At 41.2% G+C, this 10,511-nt stretch overlaps 1 protein-coding gene across 2 annotated transcripts in view; it reads left to right on the forward strand.

Moving 5' to 3' along the window:
- The window catches only part of LOC133665144 (myosin-7-like), a 35,307-nt gene extending 26,253 nt beyond the window's left edge, over positions 1 to 9,054 (forward strand). For both annotated transcript variants that reach the window (XM_062070367.1, XM_062070366.1), the window contains 14 exons: positions 2,715 to 3,104; positions 3,950 to 4,076; positions 4,151 to 4,269; positions 4,340 to 4,536; positions 4,607 to 4,790; positions 4,872 to 5,037; positions 5,122 to 5,246; positions 5,579 to 5,887; positions 5,967 to 6,170; positions 6,253 to 6,549; positions 6,681 to 6,785; positions 6,860 to 6,955; positions 7,149 to 7,283; positions 8,950 to 9,054. In XM_062070367.1, the coding sequence (XP_061926351.1) occupies positions 2,715 to 3,104; positions 3,950 to 4,076; positions 4,151 to 4,269; positions 4,340 to 4,536; positions 4,607 to 4,790; positions 4,872 to 5,037; positions 5,122 to 5,246; positions 5,579 to 5,887; positions 5,967 to 6,170; positions 6,253 to 6,549; positions 6,681 to 6,785; positions 6,860 to 6,955; positions 7,149 to 7,283; positions 8,950 to 8,970 (2,475 nt within the window). In that variant the 3' untranslated portion in view covers positions 8,971 to 9,054. The remainder of the gene's footprint in view (positions 1 to 2,714; positions 3,105 to 3,949; positions 4,077 to 4,150; positions 4,270 to 4,339; positions 4,537 to 4,606; positions 4,791 to 4,871; positions 5,038 to 5,121; positions 5,247 to 5,578; positions 5,888 to 5,966; positions 6,171 to 6,252; positions 6,550 to 6,680; positions 6,786 to 6,859; positions 6,956 to 7,148; positions 7,284 to 8,949) is intronic.
- Positions 9,055 to 10,511: the final 1,457 nt, after the last annotated feature.

Below are 10,511 nucleotides of genomic sequence, written 5' to 3' on the forward strand. Positions count from 1 at the left end.
AAAAATGGTATAATTGAATAATCTTGAACTTATTAAATATCAGCATTGGTATGACCAATACTGCCCTACTGGATTCATAGTTACCCAGATTTGTAGCATCACCCAAAACTAAAGTATTGAAAGAGAAGAGAGTGCATTACATTTGAACAGAAGTGTAGATAGTACCATGTTATAACTACAAAATAACCAGATATTAACAGTACATTAAGAAGTAGATGATCATATCGATCCATGAAATGACACAATATTACTGCATACAACAGTAATTAGGGGCCTTTGTAACCCCTTTTAAAATGGTGTCATGATTACCAGATACCAAATAAAATAATGTTTAAAAGAAAGATTTTAGGCTATATGGCCATTACCAAGGTCATCAAAAAGGTTAACCAACGAACGAGATTTCTCTACAGAATCTCCTCTCTGGTCAACAAAAGCACCTTGAGGATTCTGGCGGGAACTCTCGTTCAACCCTTTTTCCATTACGCATGCACCTCCTGGTACCCTAGCACCTCCAAAACCCTCAAATCTAAACTCCAAACATCTCAGAACAAGCTAGTCAGGTTACTTCTAGACCTCCACCCCAGATCCCACCTCACTCCTACCCACTTCTCCAAAGTGGGCTGGCTCAAGGTGGAGGACAGAGTTAAACAACTTGCACTGAGCCTAGTCTATAAAATCCGCTACACCTCCCTGATACCGAAGTACATGTCAAACTACTTCCTTAACGTAAATGACCGCCATAACCACAACACCAGGGGGAGCTCCACTAACCACGTTAAACCCAGATTCCCATCTAAAAAAGGTCTTAACTCATTCTCCTTCTATGCCACATCAATGTGGAATGCACTCCCAACAGGTATAAAAGAAAGGGCATCTCTATCCTCCTTCAAAACCGCCATAAAAGTTCACCTCCAGGCAGCTACAACCCTAAACTAACACCCTCCCCGGATTGCTAATAATCAAATGTAAACAATCAAATGCAGATACTTTTTCTTTTTCTTATGCCTTCTGATCTCTCTCTCTCTCTCTCTCTCTCTCTCTCTCTCTCTCTCTCTCTCTCTCTCTCTCTCTCTCTCTCTGTCCACTACTTGATGTCCATACCCCCCCCCCCCCCCTCCACACCCCTGATTGTAAATAATGTAAATAATTCAATTCTCCCCGGATTGCTAATAATCAAATGTAAACAATCAAATGCAGATACTTTTTCTTTTTCTTATGCCTTCTGATCTCTCTCTCTCTCTCTCTCGCTCTCTCTCTCTCTCTCTCTCTCTCTCTCTCTCTCTCTCTCTCTCTCTCTCTCTCTCTCTCTCTCTCTCTCTCTATGTCCACTACTTGATGTCCATATCCCCCCCCCCCCTCCACACCCCTGATTGTAAATAATGTAAATAATTCAATGTGATTATCTTGTGTGATGACTGTATTATGATGATAGTATATATGATAGTATATATCTGTATCATGAACCAATTTAAGTGGACCCCGACTTAAACAAGTTGAAAAACTTATTGGGGTGTTACCATTTAGTGGTCAATTGTACGGAATATGTACTTCACTGTGCAACCTACTAATAAAAGTCTCAATCAATCAATCAATCAATCAATCAATCAATCAATCCTCACTGCAGGATGTTTTGTTCTTCATAATTGTTCTGTATAAAAAAGTTAACTTTATAGCATAAAATTGTTGGTCATGATCTTGAAAAAAAATGATAACAAAAAAAGAAATACTTTAACCCTTTAAAGCCGAAACCACTAATTAATTGACAGAAAATGGCAATTATTTGAAACTAGTGTTTTATTGGTCCTTCTGAATTTTGAAATTGTTTTATTTATACTTTTTTGTATCATATTTGACACAGTCGGTCACAAAATATTATTTTTATTACATTTGTATACCAAACCAAAACATAATGCGATACAGAGTTCTATCATGTTATTTCCAAACATAAACAGAACATCATCATCTTCCCCTAACTGCTCCAGATCACTTGAACTCACATTCGTTATCATTTTGAAAGCATCTTCCATGTTGTAAATATCTTTAAAAAAAACACAGACAAAGTCAACATCATTGTGTATTTTTTTTATGTGATTGATTTCTTTTCTCTCATACAAAATCAGAAAGCTATAATTTATCATCACAACTCACACCAAGTGATCCCCACAAAATAATTCATATGTATATTTTACCTCAAAATATACCATATTGTGTAATGCAAACCTTCTGTTTTTAAATCAAAAGACTGTATGATGCTCGATTATTTATAATGAATAAAATGCCAATTGACTAACTCAGAGTTCCATTACCTAGATACCTGTTGTTTCAAATTTGATACACACATTTTAAAAACAGTTTTGCCATAAAATATAATATACAATATTGAGTAATTTCATATTGCATCCACAGATTATTTGTTCATACTTATGTGTCAGTAAAAAACAACCTTTTTTTTATCCCTTTCAAATTTGGCAAAGTTTCTCTTCAAAAATCAGGTGTCACTCGTTTCTTCTTTGTGTCAATCTTGTGGAATCATTCTGTTACGACACATACTGCCCTCCTGTGGATTATGCATTTATTGCATGCATCTGATTGGATACGTCAAGCTTTTTAGGAAAAAACTAATTACATTGATGATGTAGAGGGCTCAAAAACTGTGGTATCACTTATGATCCGTCTAGGGTTAAGAAAGTAGTAATCAAGTTCCATTGGCACAGGCCCGGATCGAAGAGCTGGAGGAAGAGCTTGAGGCAGAGCGAGCTGCTCGGTCCAAGGTGGAGAAGCAGAGAGCAGACCTGGCCAGGGAGCTGGAGGAGATCAGTGAGAGGCTGGAGGAGGCTGGTGGAGCAACATCTGCCCAGATTGAGATGAACAAGAAGAGGGAGGCCGAGTTTCAGAAACTGCGCAGAGACCTTGAAGAGGCCACTCTGCAGCATGAATCCACCGCCGCCACACTGAGAAAGAAACAAGCCGACAGCGTCGCTGACCTGGGGGAGCAGATCGACAACCTGCAGAGAGTCAAGCAGAAACTGGAAAAGGAGAAGAGCGAATTCAGGCTGGAACTGGATGACGTTGTTTCCAACATGGAACACCTTGTCAAAGCTAAGGTAAGTTTTATAACATTGAGTCTGTCATTTACTCATCTGCAACATTTGTTTATATCAATTCTTTGGGAACATCAAACCTATCAAACACAACGTAAATGGGTAGTCTGGAATCTCCTAATGTGGTGGATTTATAATAGGTCATGCTGATCAAGGTAGCTGCGGTATCTTTTAAAATCACGGGACCCCAGTCTTGGGGGCCACATGGTTGGTATGCTAACTTTTACACAACGTTTGAATCAAGTTGGAGGAACATCAGCAAAAACGCTCAACTAAACCAATTTTTGAAAAATATCACAGCCACTAAATGGATGTATGTAAATTTAAGCAACCAGTCTGAGACCAGCATAAAATAATTTGTAATATAATTTTATAAAACACAACACTAACATTTAGCATTTAGTTTGTCTTCCGCTGAACTTCACCACACAATCAACCTTTTCCAGAAGTAAAAAGATGTATGCACATTTTCACATCTACAGTAACCATCATTTAATTTGACTGCAACATAACAGATGTACAGACAATATTATATAGTTTTATATTCTAAAAATAAAAATGACAAAATTATTGTTGCTCGTATTTTTTTTCTGGCCCCAAACTGAGCCGGCCCTCCCCATAGAAAGTTAGTCTGGAGATCCATCGGTGTTCATGTTCTGTCTACACTGTACAATGTCTGCCTGCTCTCGAACAGGTTTCTTTATGTCAAGCCCAGAGTTTAAGAGGTTGCGTCAATGTTCACTATTAACAAAGTCAAGATACCTCAGTAGTGATGTTTTATATTGTTTTAGTTGCTCCCAACCAACAGTTACATATTTCAATAGAATTTGCTGTATTTTTTTTTCTAGAACAATTTGGAGAAAATGTGCAGGTCACTGGAAGATCAGATGAATGAATATAGAACAAAGGCAGAAGAAGGACAACGTACCATCAATGACTTTGCCATGCACAAAGCAAAACTCCAAACTGAGAATGGTATTTTAAGAATACAAAAACAATTTGTTGCTTCACAGAAATCAACACCTAAATGAATCTTCTCTGAAAATTAGGTGAACTTTCTAGGCAACTGGAGGAGAAGGATTCCCTAGTGTCTCAACTAACTCGAGGAAAACAGTCCAACACTCAACAAATTGAAGACCTGAAACGACAACTGGAAGAGGAGGTCAAGGTAAGACATATCCTTGTGGGGAAAATTTGGTATTGCAACATCATGAAGCATATCAAATGTATTTTCTTAGGCCAAGAACGCCTTAGCCCATGCTGTGCAGTCTTCTCGCCATGACTGTGACCTCCTCAGAGAGCAGTATGAGGAGGAGCAGGAGGCCAAGGCTGAACTGCAGCGTGGCATGTCCAAGGCCAACTCTGAGGTGGCTCAGTGGAGAACTAAGTATGAAACTGATGCCATCCAGAGGACTGAAGAGTTGGAGGAGGCTAAGTATGTCAAATCACTTTAAATAAATGGCACAACTTGTACTGTAAACTAAAGACTGTCGATGACAATGTAGGAAGAAGCTGGCTCAGCGTCTGCAGGATGCCGAGGAGGCCGTGGAAGCAGTGAATGCTAAATGTTCCTCTCTGGAGAAGACCAAACACAGACTGCAGAATGAGATTGAAGACCTCATGGTGGATGTGGAGCGGTCAAACGCCGCTGCTGCTGCCCTGGACAAGAAGCAAAGAAACTTTGACAAGGCAAGGTTTAAACACATTTCTGCCAACAAGTGTTATTGAAAGTAATTCCAACATTTGATTGCACTGACTCTCTGTTGTCAGGTCCTGGCAGAGTGGAAACAAAAGTATGAGGAGTCTCAAACAGAGTTGGAAAGCTCTCAAAGGGAGGCAAGGTCTCTGAGCACAGAGCTCTTCAAACTGAAGAACTCCTATGAGGAATCTATTGAGCATCTGGAGACTATGAAGAGAGAAAACAAGAACTTACAAGGTCAGTCAGTTTGAATTCATTTTTTTTTAAATGTATTTGGAAAACATTTAATATGAATGATAAATATTTGATTTCTATGCAAAGAGGAAATATCGGATCTCACTGAACAAATCAGTGAGGGTGCAAAGAGTATCCATGAGCTTGAGAAGATTCGAAAGCAGCTGGAGCAGGAGAAGTCCGACATCCAAACAGCTCTGGAAGAGGCAGAGGTATGTTGTCTAATGCAGAACATACAACTCTCCTTACTTTAAATAGCTCAATCTAAATATGCATGTTGTTGACCCTTGGAGCAGAGCCGCCTATAGAGAGAGTATGGATGCTCGGTTTCCGACAAGATGCCCTGTAGTCACGTGACAGGCTTTTGACCATTTATTTAAGGGATCATCTGGTCATACTCTCTCTGATTGGTCAAAAGCCCCTCACATGACTACAGGGCGCCATGTTTTGGACCAACTCTGAAACACAGTTGTCCATACTGTCTTTATGCACAGTTCTGCCCTGGACTAGATGCCACTACAAAGTATTGTTTTTATTTCTGTAGGCCTCTCTGGAGCATGAAGAAGGAAAGATTCTCAGAGTCCAGCTTGAGTTCAGTCAGGTGAAGGCCGACATTGAGCGCAAGCTGGCTGAGAAAGATGAAGAGATTGAACAAGCGAAGAGAAACCAACAAAGAGTAGTGGACAACCTTCAGAGCTCACTTGAGGCTGAGACCCGAAGCAGGAACGAGGCACTCCGTTTGAAGAAGAAGATGGAGGGAGACCTCAATGAGATGGAGATTCAACTGAGTCAGGCCAACAGACAGGCAGCTGAAGCTCAGAAACAACTCAAATCTGTTCATGCACACCTGAAGGTATGAGTTAGGTGAAATAAAACTAAATAGTACACCATATGCTGCAAACAATTTTCACAAAAAACATTTCACCTTCAAGGATTCTCAAATCCAACTTGATGAGTCTCTTCGTGCCAACGATGATCTTAAAGAGAACATCGCCATTGTGGAGAGACGTAACAACCTCATTCAGGCCGAGCTGGAAGAACTGAGGGCTGCTCTTGAGCAAACTGAGAGAAGTCGCAAACTTGCTGAGCAAGAGTTGCTGGATGTTAGCGAGAGGGTGCAGCTACTGCACTCACAAGTAACTCCTATCCCAAATGTATCTCAGGTCTTTTTCTTTTTGGTGAACTCAACCTGAAACACACACCTCTTCTTTTAATCAGAACACCAGCCTGTTAAACCAAAAGAAGAAACTGGAGGCTGATTTATCTCAACTTCAGAGCGAAGTAGAAGATGCAGTCCAGGAGTGCAGGAATGCTGAAGAGAAGGCCAAGAAGGCCATCACTGATGCTGCCATGATGGCAGAGGAACTGAAGAAAGAACAGGACACCAGTTCTCACCTGGAGCGTATGAAGAAGAACATGGAGCAAACCATCAAAGACCTGCAGCACCGTCTGGATGAAGCCGAGCAAATTGCCATGAAGGGAGGCAAGAAGCAGGTGCAGAAACTCGAGGCCAGGGTAAGAGTCACAACTTTTAGAACATTGTTTGTAAAAAACAATACATATGAAACCCTAAACACAAATACAGACCATATTACAAATAGAACATTAAAATCCTGAAACCCTGCATCCTCCTGTCCTTCTCACAGATCAGAGAACTTGAGGGTGAAGTAGAAGTTGAGCAGAGAAAGTCTAGCGATGCTGTGAAGGGCATGCGAAAGTATGAGAGGCGCATCAAAGAGCTAACTTACCAGGTACGATTAGAATCATAAGTGCATGAATCATTTCCGTACAAGATGACAAACATTTGAGATTCCTTTGTCTTCAGACTGAAGAGGATCGTAAGAACCTTGCCCGTCTGCAAGATCTGGTGGATAAGCTGCAGTTGAAAGTCAAATCATACAAGAGGACTGCTGAGGAAGCTGTAAGCACAACTGTGTATACAAATGTGCAGTCTAACTGTAGAACTGATGTTTATGGATGCATCATGTCAATGACATCCAGCAAGTAGACATGCACATAAGCATTCATAACATAATGTTCTACCAATTGGATTCCTGTGACCTCTTGGCTGACTATTGACTGTTAGTAACACAACGATGACAATGTTTCGATAGGAAGAACAAGCCAACAGCAACCTTGTCAAGTCCCGTAAGATTCAGCACGAACTGGACGAGGCTGAGGAAAGAGCTGACATCGCGGAGTCTCAGGTCAACAAGTTACGGGCCAAGAGTCGTGATGTAGGGTCCAAGGTCAGTCCTTGAAGTTCTCTATGTTCTTGAATGATTAGCTTGAATTATTGCAAACTGTTTATGACCTTTTTTTTTTGCACCATGACTAGAGAAAGTTGTTAGGATTGTGTCGTATGTGTAAATGCTCTGCTATTATTTCTAATTACTTTCAAGGGAAATGATCTGATTTACTCACATTGCCCACAAGATGGCAGCTAACATGTAGCATTCAGAGACTGCCTGATGTTTAAGATTCATTTGAAAGTACTCCGAGGTGCCATGCTTCCTTTAACTCATGCCGTCTCGCAGCCAAGTTGAAGAGGCTGGCGGGCCGCACTTGGCCGCCGGACCGCAGTTTGGACACCACTGATACAACCCATAAAGGCATCCATTCATCCATTTTCTATCCTGTTCCGGGTCATGGTTGAAGTGAATCTAACTTTTAGTGAGAGAGACAAGGTTGGGGCTGCACGGTTAATCAAATTTGAATCCCGATTTTGGATGATTGTACCACAGAGCAAGTTCCGGCATATCAAATCGCACTTTTCACAGTCCGCGGTAGCATTAACAGTGTGAATTCCAGGAAAACCAAGAATTTTGGGAAAGTGAAAATATGTTTTGCGTTCGACATATCGGTAGAGTAGTGTGGGTTGAAGGTTGAAAGGTCAGAATCGGATAAAAAATAGCGCAACATTTTGAGAATTTATGGCATTGTATAATTATGAATACGTCCAATCATTTCAATGGGAAATTCCTGGAAATTTCGGGAAAGCCAGATATTTTTGTAAATATTGATACGAGCACAATTGTCCCAGAAGATATTAATAGGTCAGTGTTGGAATTTTTCGATTAAGTTGAAAAATGGCGACATAGTAACAGTTTGAAATGACAAGGGGTATTTCGGAATTCCTGGAAAACCGGGAATTTGTATGAAAAAAATAAATGCAATTTGTTGTCCTGACTAAAACAAATGTTTTCAAAGTGGAATGGTTGGAATAGTTTGAAAAATGTGGACTTTAAAACATTTCCAGGAAGAGGTGTAAATAGAGCTTTTGAAAACAGGGAAATCTGGAAATTCCTGGAAGGTTTTTGAGCTTGGAAATTAGTAGTGTGATTGTCCAAGGTGAGTGAAGTGTATGGCTGGTGGAACGGTTCCAATCGGTTGAAAAATGTGGGAATTTTGCAAGTTCGAAAAATGGCCCATTCATTTTCAATAGAAAAATGTCCAGGAATGCCGGGTAGTACCGGATATTTTTTTTTTAACCTTTTGATGCAGCTCACGTTTCCTGGTCGAGCCAAATGTTTGGATACTCAAACCGTTCTGTTCGGATGAAAACTGTGGGCTGTGGACTACTAATGAATACAAATAAATAATAATAAAAAATAATAAAAATGGATAAATATATTGTTTTGGTGTACAATCTTACATGTGTGAATGCCTTGTCGAATTCACACACTTATTAAAAACAATCCTGTTGCCCGTGATGGTGCACGAAGATGACTTGACTCAAAGGGAGCAACTCTAAACACTTGGACGAGCAGGGAAATGGAGAGAAATTGTTTTTACAAAATGTCTGCAGTAAATCACAACGTCAGACTATATGAAGAACAGTCCTACCAGTATTCTCAACAAAAAAGTGTAAGTAAATTCCTCAACTAATATTTTATTTTCATTCTCTTAACAAAGAAAGGGCAGGATGAAGAATGAAGACCCTGGAACACCTCTGAGTTACCTGTGGTCTCCTGTACCTGATGGTGATTCTCCTATTGGGCTATCAAGTCAAATAAAATCATCTGCAGTTTAAATGTCCTTCTTTTTTGCCAATCATGCCTTGTGTGCTTGGGTTAGGGTTAGGGGTAGGGGTAGGGCTAGAGAAGCCAAAGAATAAGGGAAGAAAAATGGTTAGGGTTAGGCACAAAGGGGGTGGGAGGATAGAAGAAAAATAAAGAAAATAAGTAAATGGGGGATGTGCACGGTCCATCGACAATCCGACGGGCTCACATTCACGCCTCATTGAGGCCTCCCGGATGCCTCGTGCCCAACCTGGTGATCCAAAGAAGCTCCGCCCTATAGCATTGGGCGACGCTCCATTTGGGATCAGTTTCAACGACTGTTGCCCGGACGGAAGACCACCCGTGTCGGACAAAGAGCTGAACCAGGTGAGTGTTCATATTTTTCTGTCGAACGATGTTGTACTTGTGCTGGGCGACTCTCATGGCAAGGGTGTTGCCAGTCTCGCCCATGTACATACTACCACATCACTGACAACGAACCACGTAAACACAGTTTTTAGTGTGTCGGTCACCTCGGCACAACGGCTGAAAGACTTTGCCGTAGTGGGGGTTCAAAAACCATGGTGAGTGGCAGAAAAGGGAGTTCCTCCGAGTAGAGGGCGGGTCTCTAAATGAGCTGACCCGGGCCCTGATCAGCAGATCACTCAAATTGGGGGTTTTTCGGAAGGCCGACACCACATAGTGCTTCAGCAGCCTCCCACTACTCTCCACAAAGGTCTGAAAGTTGATTTTTACCTTCCTGGTGACCTGTACGGCTGTGGGAGAGTAGGTGGTGATCAGAGGAATCATGGTTGTCCCAGGGGGAGGCCTCTTCCGGTCCAAGAAGATCCTCACCTGTCGCCTGACGAAGGACCTGGAATAGCCCCTCCTCTTCAGGGCATAAAAGAGGGCCCTCAAGGCCTCCAAAAAGTCCTCCCGCCTGGTGCAGATCCTATGAAACCTTAAAAGTTGTGATTTCACCAACCCCGCAAAAGTGTGCTTGGGGTGGAAGCTGCTTTTGTAAAGGAGCGCATGGGTGTCGGTCTCCTTAAAGAACACATGATGTCTAAATGATGCGTGTTGGCAAACTCTGGACCCTTAAGATTCAACATTGTTTATTGTCATATGCACAGTTAAAACAGACAGTTTGCCGTACAATGAAAATCTTACTTTGCTAGTCCACCCTTCAACAAGTCACACGGTACTTAGCTAAAATAAAAATAAAAGGAAATGTTATATACAAGGCACAGTAAGTAACATAACATTATTGCACATTCTGATTGCAGTATAAATATGCAGGTGACATTTGGTCACAGCAGCAGTTAAAAGTGTCTTTAGTGATGAAAGGTGAAAAGTGTCTACAGTGATGGTTCACAGTTCAGGGGTGGTCATGGTACCTGTCTTTTGTTCAAATAATAAAAGTAAAACGGGGGGTAGCTAGCATTCACAAGTTAGCATTCACAAGCCTGATGGCCT

The sequence above is a fragment of the Entelurus aequoreus genome, linkage group LG14 (assembly GCF_033978785.1).
Source record: "Entelurus aequoreus isolate RoL-2023_Sb linkage group LG14, RoL_Eaeq_v1.1, whole genome shotgun sequence".
NCBI classification, from domain to species: Eukaryota; Metazoa; Chordata; class Actinopteri; order Syngnathiformes; family Syngnathidae; genus Entelurus; species Entelurus aequoreus.